Genomic DNA, 19469 nt, shown 5'->3' with positions numbered 1-19469 from the left:
TGTGGCTGAGTGTGCACTTGTCGCTACAGCTTGTCTAACAAGGTGGCTTTTTGTTTGATAATCGAAAAACGGCGTGACCAACCGGTGAGCGTACGAGTTACCGGACCGCCTACTCGCTACAACTGATATACACACAGGCTCACATATACATAAACATATAAATATAAATCATAAATATGTGCCATTTGGCTGGTTATCACAGTTATATATATCTATACGACACTTGAACGAACGCATGTAATCGCGACGGTTGCATAGCTCCCACCTATCAACCTATATGTTATGGAATTTTATGGCACCTCCCTCAGCAGAGTGGCGTGGGTTGGTTTCCCCTCGCACACTAACACCCTCACCGTCAGTCGATCGACTCAATATTTGCTGTGTTGTTATTTCGATAGTTTGCTTGAAGTTTGTATTTCGGCTTCTTGAGAATTTCTAGTGCTCAAACTGCCTCCAGAACCAATACAAAACCCAGTACACCTGTCCACAAGCGCTCCACAACATATACAGCGCGCTGTTGTTGTCACATCGCCCGCAAAGTTGTAGCATTTGTTATGTTATTATTTGTTGTAGTTGTAGTGTTTATGGCACTTGTTGTACTTGTCACTGCGATTGCACGGACAAAGCGGTGTATTGATGACGCCTCTGAAAATGACTTCCAAATCGGATGACGCAGACCCCGGCCGTGTTTCATCACGTTGTTTTTGCCGGCGTCAATGATGATGATGTGTAATTTAATTTGTCGTTTATTAGTTGAACACTCGTTTGTTTTATGAGACACTCGAGAGCTGTACTTGAATGGAGAAGTGTTTTGTGGCGTCGCACTTTTTTTATTTGGCTTTGGAACATTGTCTTTTTGAAGTATTGCTTCTGTGTCGACATGATTTATATAATAGCGCTGGAGCTCTAGTGCTGCTACGTCGTCGACTGAGTACTAATGCCAATTATTGGGAATTTAGATTAGCCGACGGCCACACGTGGCATGACCTTGCGAAGGGATCCATTGGTACAGGGTAGAAGAAAATCATTCCTATTATGTTCCTGTATGTTTGCTATCAGTAAAGGTTAAACTAATGTCCCTCAGGTATTGATAAACCCGAGCTTTGTAATACAAACGAACCTTCATTCTATATCATCGGTTTATGGTCGAGACGCCAAAAGCTTTGTTACTTATCTATGCCAATTAATTTTAGTTTATACTTTCTAATTAACCAGCTCTGCAGATTGAAGAAGTCGCAGGAAGTCGCCTTGTCTGAAACCTCGTTTGACATCGAAGCTGATGGAGCTTTTGGTACTGCTCAACATCAGCTTACACAGCCATATTAGTTTTGCGGGGATACCAAATAGAGACATCGCGGCATAAAGGCAGCTACTTTTCGTGCTGTTAAAAGCAGATTTGAAATCGACGAAGAGGTGGAATGTGTCGATTCTCTTTTCACGGGTCTTTTCCACGTTTTGGTGCATGGTGAATATCTGGTCTGTATTTGAATTTCCAGAACTAAAGCGACACTGATAAGGTGCTTTGGTCTTTCACAAAATACGCACGATAAGTTTTCTGAGTTTTGAGCTTGGAAAGATTACACATTTCTGTATAATTATAGATGTCATTGTCAGATATCTGTTTATTGCCGCTGTTTCTTCTTCGTAATTAGCAGTACTCTAAATACCGTCACCGTTAGATCGATAAGGCTTGTACGAACGTGAGTTACGACTGTGCTGCCAATGCGGATGAAACTCGGCAGTCAAATTAGTTAGAAGATTGCGTTCAGATTAGATTCAGGCATGAAAAGTAATTTGTGGGGTAAACAATAGTCATGACGCAAGTCGGGCACAGCGCGATAAACGGAAACAATGTGTGTGGGGCATATGAGTATGGCAATTGGCTGATTGGCTCTTTTGCCTTTTATGAAATATTTTGTTGTTGGGTTCAAAGAAATATTTATTTTGGGCGGTTATCGGTTTGCTGCAATTCCATTTTTTCATTAAAAAACTGCAATTTTATTCATATGATATACCAATATTGATATTTTTATTATTTTTTAAATTTTCTTTAGTTTTAAATTTGCTAACGTTAAAATTTACAGTTTTACATAAACATATTCTATTTATATATTTACCTACTATAATAATAAAAGGTAATTTTTTAGTTAAGTAACGTCTAGGAAAATAAATTTTCATAAATTTTTTTCCGGAAAATTTATTTAAAAAAAAAATTAAAATTTTCCAAACTGGAACTGTATTGAAAACTATTTTTATGGTGCTAAATCAGATATTTTACACGCGATTTGCACAGAAATTAAAAAAATAGTGAAGAAATTGAATTTAGTAACTGTTAATTCGAATATTTTGAGTTTTTAAATTAATTCATAAAACTTTAAACTATGTTTATGGTATACTTTTGGCTTAAATATATTGTATAGTTTGCATTTTCGTTTTCGCATAATGTGAAAGCGTAAAATTACTTCAAAAGTGTGAATTGGAACGTGGGAATATTTGAAAAGAGCGTAAATTCAGAATTTTTTTGTTTGAATGGTTTGGTCATGAAAATTTATTTATTTTCCTATAACACTATTAACTAAAGTTATTTACAACATACTTTTAACACGAAAACATTTTTATTGATATTTACAATTGTTTGTTTTATTTATTTACACTTTTCCGAAATGGTGCTTGCCTCTTTCTTTAACATTTTTCTGAAGTTTCATTTTTCTACTGATTTTACTGCACCACAGAGACCGCCAATAGGACACTAAAAATTTTGTGTATTTTTTGTGTTTGTTTGTTTTTCTATGCTTTTGAAATTATTGTCCAATATTCGAGTAGCGCCGTTGAAATATCAACTGCTTTCTCAAAAAAATGTTCTCCAGCCAATTTTAATTTGCATGTGAGCTTTCCTAACATGAAGCTTTCACCAATTTGAGCTTTCATAATGCGAAGCTTTCATAACATAAAGCTTTCATCAATTTGAGCTTTCATATTATGAAGCTTTCGGTAATGCAGATTTGTGCTTTCATGAATACTAGCTTGACAAAGCTTTCATATGGCCAAGTCTACCTCTGTTTAAGCTTACACAAAATTATCACCCAAAACGCTTTTGTTATTGCTGCTTTTACTGTTGTCTCATTTTCATACTGCACCAGCGCCAGTTCCGCGTCGCCACATCCGATCCACCAGTTCTCAACAATATTAGGGCCACCATGGTCGTTGATGTGAGTGCGCATGCGCTGCATGCAGACCCGCTGCTGCCACAGCAGCCGCATGTTGATAGGCCGCGGCTCCATTTGCATGCAATACCAAATTATGCGCTGCAGCCGCATTTTGCATTTGCTGTGTCATGCAATCTTGCGGCAGTTTTGTGCCATCGGCCAAGCATGGTTTGCCATTTCGCACTAAAACCGGCACGGCTACGCGTCGCGGTGACGGCAGCGCGGCCGCATGATGCGGATGCATGGCGGGATGATGCTCGTAGACGCCTTTTTCATTTTGTGCACGTTTCGTCTTGTAGCGATGATTTTGGAACCAAATCTTGACTTGCGTCGGCGTGAGCCGTATCAAGCTGGCAAGGTGTTCGCGCTCCGGCGCTGATAGGTAACGCTGTTGGCGAAAACGTCGTTCCAATTCATAGGTTTGGGCTTTAGTAAAGAGCACGCGTCGTTTACGTTTCTTATTTGGCATGCCGTCGGCACCATTGGCTGAGCCATTACCATTTTCTTCATCGTTCTCATCATCCAAAATATCCTCCTCGATGCCATCCTCAATGAGGCTGTCGTCGTGCGGGTTGGAGGAGGAGCCGCCTGCGCTGGTATTGTCCGCGCCAGTGCCGCCGCCGCCACCACTGCCTGGCATGCTTTTGTTGAGCTGTTGATGATGCGCATGCAGCTGTTGGTGTGCCGCGGCAACGGGATGGGTTTGCATGTGTAAAGAATTTGCATCACCGACGGAGAGCGCATCGCTTTCGGCTGAACGACTGTACGTTTTGTAATCACCAGAGAGCGCTGGCGAGGTTTGACAATTGGAGCCAATGTAGGTATAGGAGACCTCGGAGGTGTGTGGTGACGTGCTGTCCGGACTGGCTGGCTGTTGCATGCCTGCAGAGAGGAAAAAGAAAAGAGGCTATGATTAGTTGTTGCAAAATTAAGCAACTTAAAAGTTTATTATGCATTGAATGAAATTTCAGAGTTGATAGTTGGAACATTCTGGTTTGTCCGGCTTGGTCAATGCAGTCCCTTAAAATTTATTTCAGTGATGTTAAGTTCTGTTTTAAGTGCAGTCCCATCAGTCTACTTCTGCTCCAAAGAGATTTTACAGTCGCCTTTTTCCTTGTCTCTTTTTCTCTATACTTCGCTGTTTCGAAGTGTTCCCAAAATCTTTTGCTTCACGCGGCTCTCTAGCGCTCATCAACTATTAAATTTTCATTTGTCTTACTCTCCGTTCAATTGCGAACTTCCGTTTGTCATTGTTTTCACATTGCTCATCTTGCAATGCGAGTCCCTTATTCCCCATACACACCAACTCTGCCTCGTATCCTGGGCGGCAACACTACAAAATTCCTTAATTTATTGGCCTCTAAACAAAGCACAATGGGAGGGCAAACAAACAGTCTATCGTGTAATTTTTCTGCATTTGGGCGGAAATAAATTGATGTACAACAAAAGTTGACAATCATTTCTTGCTCACCGATCTCGCCGCCGTATCGCTCACAATGTCAGAGACAATGACGCAACGATTTAACAATTCGGGCAGAGAGGGAAACCGGAAGGATGGCACATGGATTAGATCACACCTTCATTTGAGGTTTTCACTTTTCACACAAAGCCCAATTGAAATCGCACAAAGGGCGGAAAGCGACGGCCAACAGTATTTACTTTTTATAACCAATTCAATAATTCCAACCGGGTTTCCAGGGGGAGCAGCTCAAATGCAACTCATGACGGGGGGTGTCGCCGTACAAAGTCACTGTCACTGCAACCGTCGGCCATTTCATATGCGCTCGAAGGTGTGCGAAGAGGAATGCAACAACAATGCAATGCAAAGGTCAGTGGAAAGGTAACCGACAAATGGAGGAAGCGCTGGAAGTAGGAAGTATATGAGCGAGCTGTATGCTCAGAGAGGAAGTAAAGTCAGTGCGTTTTGAAGTCATCGATTAAGGGAATTGTGAGGCCGCTCGCTGAGCCATTGAAAACAGCAAATAAAAGAATGTAAAATCACGGCAACCGTAGAGGAAATTAGCTGGCTGTAGGCTAACAAGCGACTGAGAGATATATAGTAAAGTGTGTGAGTGAGAGAGCGCGTGATGGTATTGACTATGTGTATGTGGTTTGTTCACTTATGAATGAAAAAGGGAGTTCGAGTCAGCTCAGGTAGAGTACAACAGAGAGTGCGTGTATATTTCATTGATACTATAAGATTGATGGGATTGTGAAAACTACAGGAGGTTGGGGCATTTAATTGATGCTATTAGTTTATGAATAGCTAGCTACACAAAAGGAGGAAAAAAGAGTAAATGCTAATGAATGAATGCTCATTAATATTTTTCTAATTGAGTTCAGGAAGAGCTATTTCTATTCAGCTCCAAATTATGACACTATAGAGGTCCTTGCGGAGCTCGCAGTAAATAGCATTTAGAGTTCATGTAGCTTGGAGAGCGCGTCCATAAGCAAAAGTACTACAAACCAGCTACTTAAAGCTGAGAATTGCTACTATTAATTACCAAACTTTCAAAACGGGGTCGAAAATATCAGAATTCGGAGATATTTCAGTGTTTCCAGCTTAACGCTAGAGTTATCTCAGCTCCGCTTCTAGACGTAAGTTCTTGCAGTTGTGGTTCCATGAATGCTAAAAGCTGATTCTTTTCTTAAACTCACAACTGACTTCAAGGCTAAGCTCTCACGGTACGAAAATTCGTGTTTTGTCGAGCATAAGCTTGAATTCCGATGAATCCGGCGCAAAAAATGCCATTTCAGTCTCACACTAACCTCAATGGGTTTGGTGCTACATACTATATTTATGTATTCTCGTTGGTCTTTTGCCTCCCGAAATCACACATTAATTTCACTTTCAAAGCAGTTCCTATCCATGTACCGTCTTTGTCCTACTGCGAAAGGGGGGTGTATCCGCAACACCAAAGGTATGAATACAACAATGCGTAGCCGTAAAATTGTCGACAAATTTTCCGTGTTAACCTTTGTGTTTACTCAATACATAACTCACAGCTACCACCACCAGCACCACTACCAACATCAGAGCACCGGTGAGGGCCATACATACCATAGTAAGCAAAACAACAACAGCCCGGCCATCAAATACAATTAGTCACATTAGCTGACTTCTATGAATCTGCCCGGCTTCGACTTCCTCAATGCAACTCTGCAAACATTTTATGGGTTAAGTTTTGTTGTTGCTGCGTTTGTTAGGTTAGGTAGGTTTGTGCTTGTCATTAATTGTAAGTTAAAAAGTTATTTTCATTTAACACAATATCGATACGACGAGTATATTGCAATCTTAACAAGACAAGAGGCAGATGTTTAACATCACCGCACACTGACACACCCCCCGAACACACATACACACACATATATGGAAGTATATCGTCGGCATATATGGCAACCACGCATGCCGCAAATTATGCTAGCGAATGCACCCTCGAACTCTGCGTCGTAGCCTCGCTGGCATCTGCCTCGTTTTTTGTTTTAATTTCTGTTTTTATTTCGGCTTTTTGCTTACGAGTTGTAATTGAATTTTCCAAATTACGTTTAAATTTTGTCTAATCATATTTGTTTGACTCTTCTTTGTTGTTTTTGTTGTGCTCTCATGGCACTTTCGCTAGTTTACACTTCAGGATTAGGCATATTTGTTTAAATGCGCGGCACTCGTGGTTTAAATTGTCCAACGGTGTCGATTCTAATTTGTACTTTGGCTAAATTGTCACGCACTACCGTTATATGCGCCCGAAGCGCGCTAGCCCGCTGTTTTGAGAACTTCAGCAGCTGTCTTATAACATTTTTGTTTTGTTTACCCCTTCCCCGGTCGCTGCTCTGCAGTTATTAAGTCATTAGAAAAGTGTGGTTATGTTGCCTAGGTAAAGGGGATTTATTAGTGTTAAATAAGCTTAATTTGTTTTTTTTTGTGTTTATACGAGTTGGTAGGGGTGAGGTTTCCAGGGATGTTGTTGTAAAAATATTAGAATTTACAACAGTTTTTAAAGATCTTAAGTTCCTTGGAGATCTTTGAAGCTGAAACATCAAACTCAGAATACCATAAGGCACAAAGCTCTTAGTAATATCTATATTACTCAACGGAAAGCTCGTTTTTTGACCTTTCACAAGTTTGGAAAAGCTCTTATGAGCTTTCACGAATTGTAAAAAAAGCTCTTCAGATTTCTTCGATAAAGGGTCAAGAACAGTTAGGTCTCTCTCGTTTAGCTTTCACGAATTTTACAGAAGTTCTCAAGGTTCTATGTATAAAGCATCAAAGACAGTTGGGGTATTCTAATGATATTTTTGACAATTTTATATACTCGTCGTGTTCGCTCTTAGAGCTTTTCCGTTAAATCAGTTCCTCTGAAAAACATAACAAAAACAAGCGGTTTCTTTTACTCACCATATAGCTCATTTTCTTTAATCCACGCGCTACGCGCCGGATGCGCCAACACAGTGTGCGTCATCTGGTGATACGACGACAATTCATCGCTAAAACTGGTGAAGTTCTTTGGCAAATATTGTCCGGCAGCGGCTGCGGCTGCCGCGGCCACGGCATTGTGGTGACTAGCTATCAGGTGAGCGGTGGCCTGAGCTGAGGCAGCATTCGCCGCCACAGCCGCGGAACTTTGATGATGTGCTGCGGCTGACTGTCCGTTGGCATCGGTGCCATTGACTATACCGCCACCAGTTACTAGCGTGGGTGTGGTGCCGGTGGAGTGTTGGGTTGTTTGATCATCGTTGGGTACCGTTAAGGTATTGTTGGAACCGGCGCCGCCCAAAACTGATGCCGGTGGTGTTAAGTGTGCACTGTGTGCCTCACCGTTACTATTACTATTGTTGTTGTGTAAGCTAGTGTTATTGTTATTGTGATGCTGAGGCATATGATGGGGCAGGTGGCTGGGATGATGCTGCTGCTGGGCATGTTGACTAATATCCGTTTGGCTGTGAGGACCAGCGGCAGCGGCATGGGGTGGCACGCCGCCATTCTTCAGCTCACTGCCATCCAAATTGAGTATGTCCGATATGTGAAAGCCGGAGGAGCGTTGCGATGGCGGCACCTTCGTGTCGAAGAGACTGTTGGGGAGAGAGAGAGAGTTATGAARAGGTTAGCATGTGACCAAAAGTTTTTGTGTTTGAATGTATGTATGTGAAGAAATGAAGTCCCAGGTGAAGTAGTCGCAAATATCGTTTCTCCACTGCAAGCCAAAGTGTAGCAACTTACAGTTTAGACCAACATTGGCCAGCCAACAGTCTACTAAAACAAAATTTTTTGATTCTTTGATTTGATTTTCAAACAACCTGGTTCTAGACTTGTCTCTGAGTAACACTTTTCTAAAACTATGTTTTCCCTTACTACACACTTTTTTATGTTATGCTGACGTTTGTGTAAAAAAAAGTTATGTTACTAACTGTCCAGTTTCAAGGTAATCACTTTGAACAAACTGAGCGCGGCCTTAGTTTTTCGAGGCAGTCTACCGCTATCAAGTGTATTGTATGGCCATTGTAAGCGCTGATTACGCTGACCGCACAATTGACCTTTCGCGAATAGTTTGTACCTTAAGGACAGCCGTATTTCTACTTAAAATCTCCAAACAATATTTCAATCACGTATTTCCCCAAAGCCACTTCCGTGCGCGGACGCGGGAAAATACCTCGCATAGTCGCGAAGTGCACATATTTACCCTGATGGAAAGAGCGGCGGCGAGTAATATTATTTAGTCGCCAAAATAAATAGTTTTATAACACTATTGTACTATTAAAAACAAACGAAATCCGCCGGCGATCACTCCCATCGAACGAAAGTACTCAAGAGTCTGCTACTTCAGCGAAATGACGTCGAAAGGATCGACAAGCCTCAACTGCACTTTTAGCTCAGCGCAGATTTCGCTATGAAGGTTGCTTTTGCCGTTATGCTCCTGGTGGAATTTCCACATTAGGTGTAATAGGGGAATTCCTGGTCAAATGTGAAACACATGTGTGACCAAAAGTTGAGTGCGCGTGAGCGTACAAAGCAAATCAAAATACAAACAAACAAAGGCGGCGAGAAATGTACATCGCCATAGCATGAACATATGAACTCCAGGAACTTGGAAGCGACAAGGCAAGTGGACAGCGCACTAGCCCAAGCCGCCTCTGCCACTGCGGCACGGACGGACCGCTGACGTTTGCCAGCAGCACAGGTAGGGAATTGGGCAACAGTGCTGGCGACAGACTGTCTGGCAGTGCGGGATTCCCCAGGCGTAGCGGCGAACATGCGGAACGTTAACAAGATGACCTTTACAGTAATGCCACCAGCTACCATAGTGTTGGTGCGACGAACTTGTAACGGCGTGGGAAATACTACAGCAGCAACACTTGCGAGCATAAGAAAGGAATATGCGCAGCGAAGGCAAGGATGAAGCGTACCGACAGATAGACAAACTGACAGCTAGACGGACGAATTGACGAACGGACGGACATTGTGAGTCAGTGCCGTTTCACCGCCATACGTCACACTAGGCACGCATGCACTCGCAACCTGCGCCGCTCGCACTGTGCCATTGGTTTGGGAAACTCCAATTTGGGAAAACCATAGATTGCAACGCAATCTGTTTATTGCCACTATTGTTTGTGTTTGTTGGCTTGTTGCAAGTGCAGGAAGTAACATATGTTTCGCATTTGCAATGCCTAGTGCGACCGACACAATGCGGAAGAAGCATGTCCGAGGTAACATGTGAAAAGAAGTAAAGATTGCGCTCGCACAGGTAAACTCGTGCGGTCTGCAGGAGCTATGCACCAAAATAGTTTCTCTACTAATCAGATGTGATTGTTAATTGTTGTGGGTATTAGGAAAAATTTAAACCAAATTTATTTGAATTTGTTTGCTAAATGTAAGCTGACTTAACCGAGGTAGTCCGACAAATGTGGCATACACTGCTTACCTAGTCGCTGGATAAGACGCAAGCCTGTACAATAAGTAGGACTGAGCTCAAACATATGTACGTGAGTCTGGCGGTGCAGCAGCGAAGGTGCGAATAATCCGACGATTTGCTAGTTTAAATCAAAGTTAATTTATCAAAGGCAGGGATTTGCTTGGGAGATCGCTTGCTGTAACTAAACTAAATGAAGTCGGCAGGAAAAGTATGCTTAAGAAGGGTGCGTGAAGTGCGTGAAAAGAAAGTCGGACTTAAATACCGAAACCTTGACACCTTAGTTAGTTAGGATSTTCCTCATACAAGTGACGTATTATTACGTGTTTACTGCCGATCCCGAATAAATGATGCTGATGGAAGCTCATTCGGCCAACATTCTTTTGGAGTGAATTCTATGTCAGGCGGGCAAACTCAGCCATCTTAACTCAAAATATGAAAAATTTTGGATTTGAATTGTTTTGCTTTGCTGTCGAGAATATACCGGAAAACTAACGTCTAATAATGTCTAATCTTCAGGTTGAGAAGAACTTTCGTACCGCTTTAGATCTTTCGAGCCTGAATACCTACAGGTTTTCCACTAAAATCTCCACTTTGATAAAAACCAATTTATTTATAGAGCTTCATAAAGTTCCTCAGAGTCCCATTTGTACCCAAATCGTAGAGATGGATAATGCGACTATCTTGTCTAGGAAGTTCCTTAATTAATATATTAGTATTAAGTGTTCTTGAAGATTCCATGCTCATTTTTGTTTTAAATCAGAGCTTCCTTCCAGTGGGCGGGTTTTTCATTTCGAAAGTCTGCAAAGAAGCATGATCTTTGCGTGCCGTACCCCTCGGACATTGAAAAACTAAATTCGGAATCTATTTAACAACGTCGGAAAATCTAACCGGAAATGTTCAATTTAGTGTAAAAAAATAATGTTTTTTGTGAAATTGGCTTAATGATCTTGAATAAGCCATTGTTCAAAGAAACACGACGATGCTTCACACTCGCACAGGTAGCGAATCTTGAATTGAAACACTTGTGTCAAAATCAAAGAAATCACTCGTTTTTGAGTACCATTGTGTTGATTTCCGTCCTTTTATTGATAACACTTTGCAAGGTTCATCCATAGAGCGGGAGACTGCGTGCAGTGTTTGGATAATTGAAAGTCATTGACTTTGAAAGAAATAACTTGATTCTTTAACAAGCGGATGTGTAGCGGAAACGAACATACTTTTTCACTTGTGGCATTGTTTAGGCCAAATTTGGCTACGTTATTTTAGGAGCTAGGTTTGACTGTTGGAAAGGTCGTGTTGACACTTAAATTGCAAAGATCTCTGAATACTGCCTGCTTCAAAAGAACATGAATTGAGGATAAGTTCCCACGAGATTGTGTCAAAAGTTTGCCAGCAAGGTTGCTTTAGGCTGTCACTTTATAATTTGATTAACTTGCGTAACAAATTTCAACTAATTTTGCGTTAGGCTTTCAGAAACTCTCGAACTATTTTCATAGAAAACCAACCCTTTTAAAATTTTTCACTTTCTATATGCTTACCCCGGTAACGCGCTACGCAAAGCCGCCGGATAGAAAGCAGGCAGGAGTGGATGTCCCCACGGTGGCAGCAGTATCGGTGACCAAGGTAGGAAAGGAGCCGCCGCTGCGGCAGCTGCAGCCGCGGACGGTACCATTAAACTGCTCATGCTGTGCAACGATGGAAAGGAACTGAAAGCCGCCGCTGCTGCTGCGTTTGTGGGCAAACGTAAATGATCCGCGATCGAGGTGGGCGTAACTGTCGCTGGGTTATACACGGGCACTGCACGTATGGGTGAGTCGACTAGGTCCTTTGTTGTGGACGCTGAAGCTATTTCGCGTGTGGGTGTGGAGGTGCGCGGCGGTGGCGGTAATGCGGGCGGTGTTGGTGTTCTAGAAGTACGTCGCGCTGTGGACAAATGGTTGCGCGGCTTGGTGGGCGAGGGTGGTGGCGTGGCGGCACTGGAGGAGAGCGATTCCAGCGATTTCCGTCGGTGCTGTGGTGAACGTGGTGGCCGCCCTGGCGACGGCGTGCGTTTGCGTTTCTCAGCCACTTTGACGGTGTTGGCGGTACGCGGCTGCGACAGGAAAGTAATCTTTCTCTAAAAATTGTAGTTTTATAAGATTGCGTGGTCTGCTGGACTGCAGCTACACTTTTGCTTTCGATTGATTAGTCAGGGACGCCTGTTTGTTAGCGTAAAATTAACTTTTCTTTATTCTGCTGATCACTGGTTTAATGAGCACTTTAGGTAAATATATGGTCCAGAGACCGTGTTTCACACATAAAAATCGCACACTTTATTGGTTCTTGACATAACTTTTAACGACTTAATTGAAATTCACTTGGTTTTTCGCTTTTTCTGAGTTTATACAAATTGAATTTTTGGCCTTTCGAAATTTGATTTTATTCACGCGTTCACATTCCGTGATTTTAGTGGGCGTACTAGCTGATAATAGGCATGCTCTTCAGTTCGAGTACTATTCGAATTTGGCTGCTCGAATTGAGACCGCGTACACTTTTCAAACTGAAGTGTCATCAACAACTAACGAGTCGCCGTGTATGCCGAGAAGCCACAACCAGTCAGCCATTCGACCAACCAACGCATCAGCCCAGTTCAGGCAGCTAGGCCCGGCAGCCCAGGCCAACCAACGGCAGTGCAGTCAATGCATTACACATCCAACCAAACAAACGAGAGTCATCAACAACCACCAATACACACACACAAACACATGTGGAGAGCCTTATGAAGAACGTCAGCCATCGAGCAGTAAATAGGTATGCGGACAGACAGGCCAACAGCCAAGCCTTTGTGCAACTTCATTCACTCGGTCGGCGCAACAACAAAGTCATTCAGCTGAATTGTTTCCTTTTTCAATCGATTTTACTAAGTGGCTTCTCATGTCCTGCGCGCACAAAAACAACAAACACTACAACACAAGCACGTATACTTCAGTCGAGAGCGGTGGAGCGGTTATCGAGTCGAGTGGAGTGGAGTGGAGTCGAGTGGAAAAAGCAACCAGCAACCACCACCGAAGCAGTGCTCGCAGGCTCGGCCCAGTCGACTCGTTGTCTATTTAGTGTGACTGCTTCGTGTGTTTGTGTCTGTGTGTGTGTGTTGTGATGAGTGAATTATCCTTGTGCTCGAGAGGTTCAGTGTGCGTGCGACTGCAATGGCTAATATGCTGTCGTTGCCTTCGTGACCACGACTCGTCCTGAGTTTTGTACGAAGCGGCTTAGATAGCCGAGAGGGTACTTGAGTGTTGAGTTGGAATTTCGAGTTCCACCATTGTCTGTGGTGCTAAGTAGGGCACTACTGTGTGCTACTTACGATTTTTGTTGTTGTTTGTGTTGATTGTTTGTGTTGTTGCGTTCATATTGCGTCTTTGAAACCCAGCTTCCAATGGGCTCGTGCAGTAGCGCAGGCAACGGATGCCTGAAACGGCCAACCAATCAAGGAGCAACAAGAAGTTCTGCGACTGAAGCGCTGAGCGCTGTTTGTGAAGCTTTATTCTTTGCAACGTCTGTGCTGAAGCGGGATTAGCGGGCGAGTTTAGGTGAGTGAAATTTCAATGATGTGCTGCTAGAGATCCAAATGCGGCGGCCATATTGGCATGGTGCCATAAATTCTGGCTCATGCTCCGTCCAGCTTAAGCGTCTACAGCCATCAGCAGCAGCAATACGACGGGTTTCAAGCTTTGCGTAATGCACATAGTTGATGCTTTGAGTTAGTCTTGGTTGTTTTTGTAATCTTCTTCATATCTTGAGGTTATGCTGTGTCTTTCCGTCGCAGCTCAGCGCTTACGTGCTCTTACTTCCGCTCTGATATTGTGTCGTCAACATTTCCATTTTCATCATCATTCTCATCTGTCTGAGTGTGTTATGTGTTTGGGTTTTAGTAAGAGCCAATAGTCGCATTGTCATCAGTTTTTACGTAATACTACTCTATTAGCTGCCACCTCAACGACACCAGTTGTTACTAATCTTATTACATCTGTTCTTATTGCTTATTTCTCATTTCTCTTTGAGCCATAGCTTTAGGGAGTGTGTTCAGTATATCTTATAAGCTCAATGAAGATATTACTTCCTACTTTTCAGGCTTAGCTGGTACGGCCTTGACTTTCATTCTTTCTTTGTAGCGCTTTTTAGGCACGGGTTAATTTCTGGGTCCGCTCTGTATGCCTTGCTAGGCTTAGAGACCTTTATAAATGAGTTAGCTGGCATCGTAGTTCTATCAGTTCCTGATTATTTGTACTTTGATATTGCTGCACACATTTGGTTTAAATCTCTTCTATTTCCTCTATGCGCAGTAGCCAACAGGTCGCAGATCCGAATCAGAACAGACAGAACTTCGTACTATTATTTTGTTGGAATATAAACATTTCATGTCGCGGGACGTATTTCTTCCTTGAGAAAATATTGTGGAAATTTCTAACGATTTCAACTTCCTAGATAGCAAGTAGTGGTTTTCGTCTCTACTAGGTCGTGACAACGCCGCTTCATAATAATAAACTATGATCTAACCATGCTTTCATAATGTTTTATTACCCAAAGAGAGAGAGGTATTGGTAAGCAGCTTTTTAACAGAATAGGCAAGGTTGAAATGTCGGATCCAAAAACGGAATCCACTACTAAGAACTCCAGACGCTTAAAAATCGCTAAAGCGCTTTGAGTTTGTCAAGCTATTTTGCCAGGTTCGTCTAAGGTATGACTGTAGAAATGTTTCAGGAGAGCCCATAGAACTCTGAAAGGTAGCGGCCGACAAAAGTTTCGGTCTAACCGTATGATTGCGTTAAGTTGAATCTCATTATGTGTGAGCAGTTCAATGGATCTCCTGCGTTCCGGAGATAGAGGTTGCCTAGAGACCTGCTAAGTTAAGGCGAAGTCCAGAGTTCCAGCTCCAACTTGTCCGCAATCCGGTGTAACCGTAACAAGGTTTACAGCAATATGAACTTTGGTTCCTAATCAGGTGGAGGTTTCCGCAAACATACTTTTTATTTCACCCAATCAACAAAAGGGCGCTATGACTATATTAATTTAGAGACATTTCGTCAAAAAATGCCAATGTGGATCGCAGAAAATATTTTTGTTATCTTATTTTGAAGAATTGGATGGCGACTGTGATTGGAAGCGCGTTTTTCAAGTGTTATTTTTAGATGTCGTAGATACCTGAACTTTCGCAACACTGGAATATCGGCCTCTTGTCCAACTGACCATTATCTTTCCCTTCTATCAAATCTAACAAACTTTTGTGTCGGATGTCAGAGACAATTTCAACTGTTTATTCAAAATCAGACCTAGTTTTCCTTTAAGCTGGATGTAGCATTCAGAAGGCGGGTTAGTGGTGAAGATAGAGGGAAGTAAGCGTTTATTTGGGCACAAATGTTGAAATAAGGCTCGATTGAACATAAATCCATTTCCGTAACGATTTCTTCAGACGCACTGTTCTGGGGGTCTTGTAATGTAAATTTCTCGGAGTATATCGATGTCAGGTGTCTCTGTTTTGGAGATCTATAGAAGGCTTTTTTCTCTAGTATAATAAATATTCTCCAGAGAGTTAGTCAAATTATCTACCCTATTGTTCATCAATTAAAAATTATGTAAATTACATAGCATAGATACAGCGATCTCTTTTAAAGTACATAAATTTGTTATGAAAGTGCTTCGGAGCAACTTTAACGTGCTCATAATGAAAGCAAATTTATTGAAATTTATGTATGCGGGGCATACACTCTTGCGATTTGAGAGGCCACTCCACAGCACATACTCGTATGGGTGGGAAAAAGGATGTGAAACCAAAAAATCTAATAAAGTTCTCAAATGACGGACACTATACAGTCAGCCCCTAAAAGCATGCCACACGCACATTCCAACACCGTACATATCTATATATACTGTATATGTATGCACGCAAGCAAAGCTGAAAATATGTGTTTTGAACAAAGATGGCTAACAATGGCAACAATAACAATAAAAACGACAACAACAACAGCAATAATAATAATGAAATGTGCTTAGTACTCGCTTGAGTGTGTGAACAACAAAAACCAATTCGAAAAAAATTACGAAATCAGTGCAACAAAAACGCTAATAAATGTGCATAGTACAGCAACAACACTAACGCCTTCCAACCAGAACCATGCTACATTAGTAAAAAGTCCCGCATCATTGTTGTTGGGCACATACATATCTCTGCATACCTAATATCTAGCGCTCTGCTCTAACAGCCAATCAAAATGCGACGCTGGCTTTGTTGTTGCTTGTTCGTTGCCAGTGGGTTTTACCCGCACGGCACACTGCAAGTGCGAGCGAGCGAGCGACTACACAACTCAACAATGAGCGTATAACTGTTATGCTTGGGTTTGTTGCTGCCTCAGCACTTGCGCATTGCATTAACGGTGCTTTGGGAAATTTTCTCGCGTTTCTCCTTCGCTTTAAGGCGCAAAAGGATTTCTAGAGCGCGGGAAATTCCGTGTTGCCTGTTGAGGCGCTCAAGTGCTGCCACAGCGACTAGGCAGCTGATAATGGCGTCTACGAAAGAGAGCAAAAGAGCGAGATGCGTAGATTTGGTAGCGCAAGGATGTGCCAGCTGCGCTTTTGAAAAATATGCTTGATGAATTATTGTACACGCCTATTTGCGGGGTTTTCCACTCGTTCCACTTCATACTCGGGCGCTTAATAGTAGTTTCTCTTTTGTTTTCAAGCGCTCGTTAGCGTTAATGGTGTTGTGAGGAGTGCGCAGGATTCGCTGTTGGCTTCTAGTGTGAATGTTTGTTGATTTTTGCCCAGCGCCGTTAACAAGTGCATATTTCCAGTGCGCGGTAAATATTGTTGGCGGCGCATACAAAAACTTCATTAATACATAACTTTTTTCTTCTTAAAAAGTTCAATTTTTGACGTGCTTCAACTCCCTCGTTTTGTACTCACATCATCCTCCCACCACACCTGCTGCATAAATAAGGGTATGCGCTGCCTGCGCGCCATTCTTCTGCTTTTCTTCATATGTATACTTTATGGGACTCTTGTGCGCCACTCGACAGGACATAGGTGTGGCATGCTCCACTTAGAACGCGGCTCATAGCAAAGTATATACTAACTTAAATTGATATGCCGAGTAGCACTTCATATACTAAATTTGCTCACTCACACACTCGCTTACATATTTTTATTTGTATATTTATATGTGTGCATGTCCTTGCTCTGTGTGGGCGCCTGGAGTGGCGTCACTCATGTGTTGAGTGTATGCATGCCTGTCGGCGATTTATCAAAGTCATTAGTATCTACGGTTTATTATGTATTTCGCGGAGTCATGTAGACACTTTCATTAGTTTCATATGTGTATTAAAAATCAATGGTATATATTACTACAGACTTTTTAAAGGCGGCGGCGCTCTGTAGGTATGTAAGACTGTTGGTGTGTATGTGTATGCTTTCTTCAAGTATTAAAATTTCAATAAAAGTTGGTGGCGCCAAAGCTTGTCAGATTCGCAAAAAGTTTCGGAAACTTTTTTCCCTCAGAGTTTATTGCACTTAGTGCCAGTTTTTTTTTACGCATCTCAGTAATTATTGGATCCTCTCTGTCGTCCCAAAAGGTTTGCCTCTCATCGGCCTTTTCAGCAAGCCAACAAAAAAGTCCGGAGGGTCACATCTAGGCCGGCGTTAGGATGCCGGCCTTGGTTAGGTAGCTGTTCACAAGAGAGACGTTGTGAGTCGGGGGCTGTCGTAGTGCAACTTCCAATCAGCTGCGATGGCTTGTCGGACCCCATTGACCCTTCGTTTGAGTCTCTTGAGGACTTCCACATAAAACTTGGCGCTGACGGCTGGTCCAGGAGGAACAAATTCATGGTCGTCGACGTCTTTGATATCAAAAAAGACAATAAACATGGTTTTCACTCCTTTGCTCATTCTTCCGGTCTTCATCGCGACCTCTTCCCGGCCCTCCAAAAAGACCTTGTGCCACCGAAACACACCTGCCAGCTGAATTATTGGAAATAAAAGCAGATACAGGAGATTCGCTAGCCTAGCGAAAATAACATACTTAAGTTCTGCAATGCAGAATGAACCAGTCCTTGAGAATAGAGTTTGCGGAATAGCGAATTTATCATATCTGCAGTAATTGTTACACTCTTGACTATCTTTTCCTTATTGCTCGTAAACCTTCTTATAATTTGGTGACATGAATTTTGTCGTATTGCCGTCGTATCGAAACACTAATAGCTCCCTTCTTTACACCTTAGTAAGTACTAACGTGTGACAAGCCTTATTGAATTTGGTATCACCTTATTTTTTGATGATGGTAAGAAGCTCTTCGATCTAGTAGCACTTAACTACATCTTTGGCTTCGTGAGAAACTGCTTTGTAAGCTCAGCTGTGGCTTTAGTATTGCTTGAAAATGGCTCTGCTATAAGAAGGAGCGGTAGAAATAATATTGCTCCAGTTTTTAATTGAAATAGTAAGGATTATTTGTGTGCTCCCAATGAAGCGCCACGATTCTCGTAAAGCTGCCCCAATTGCAAATTTTGTTTGGTTCTATTAAAATCTAAAAGTCTGAGGAACTTTATGTAGGAAGGTAGGCGGGCTGTAATTCCGGTTTAATTAGCGCTGGATAAACCACTATCGCAGGACCTCAATAATATTGCTATCTCGTCTCATTTTTTTGCTTCAACTATATGGTTCTCTCAATGAAACAACTTATGTCCAAGTAATCTGGGTCTGGTTTGTGTTAGAGCTTAGACTTGGCAGTGAGCTTTAAGCCTCTCTGCAATTTTTAACTACGCTGGAATTAAGACCAGCCAAGCTTACTGGTTGCCCGTGTATATGATTGTTTTCTGTATCCTCCCTTTTTTACTCAATAGTTTACCAGAGTCCTTCTTTGGTAGTCGGTAAACCCACCCTTGCTCTGCAGACCATTTTGGGCCCGTGAGTATAGAGGGAGGCTGTAACATCCTCCTCTACTAAACCTCTTCTCCATTCACGTCTAGAGGGTATCTTCACTCGAAAGTGGCCATCCTTATTAGAATATACTCTGACTTACTTAAGTTTAGCGAAAAGACTTCTTCGACTACCCAATAGAAACTAACCGGAAGCATGCAAGAGGCTACATGAGCTGCGACAAAAGCGTACACAAATTTACAAATCGACGACAAAGGGATAATAGGGCGTAGGCAATTGATGAATGCAAGGAGCTGCTGCAAGAAATTTAGTTTGCATAGAAGAAATTATACAGTTAAATATGGAAATTGGCTTGTATAGCAATTCGAAAGAGATTTGTGAGGAACGCCGATTGCGTCTGTGTGCACAGCTGGCCCCTAACTAATATGCGATTTATTGTGTTTGCGCAAATGCA

General features: G+C 42.3%; 1 protein-coding gene and 1 long non-coding RNA gene across 5 annotated transcripts in view; one reads left to right on the top strand and one right to left on the bottom strand.

Moving 5' to 3' along the window:
- The window catches only part of LOC108978436, a 78543-nt gene that overhangs the window by 22582 nt on the left and 36492 nt on the right, over positions 1 to 19469 (top strand). The window lies entirely within an intron of this gene.
- Positions 2245 to 19469, bottom strand: part of LOC108978434 (homeobox protein vnd) — a 33356-nt gene continuing 16131 nt past the window's right edge. For all 4 annotated transcript variants that reach the window (XM_018948719.1, XM_018948721.1, XM_018948718.1 and 1 more), the window contains 2 exons: positions 7600 to 8273; positions 2245 to 4088 (listed from right to left, as the gene is read on the bottom strand). In XM_018948719.1, the coding sequence (XP_018804264.1) occupies positions 3187 to 4088; positions 7600 to 8273 (1576 nt within the window). In that variant the 3' untranslated portion in view covers positions 2245 to 3186. The remainder of the gene's footprint in view (positions 4089 to 7599; positions 8274 to 19469) is intronic.

The sequence above is a fragment of the Bactrocera latifrons genome, unplaced genomic scaffold, assembly GCF_001853355.1.
Source record: "Bactrocera latifrons isolate USDA-ARS-PBARC rearing strain unplaced genomic scaffold, ASM185335v1 scaffold_121, whole genome shotgun sequence".
Lineage (NCBI taxonomy): Eukaryota > Metazoa > Arthropoda > Insecta > Diptera > Tephritidae > Bactrocera > Bactrocera latifrons.
Note: the sequence above shows the minus strand (reverse complement) of the source record. Positions and strands in the feature narration are given on the sequence as shown.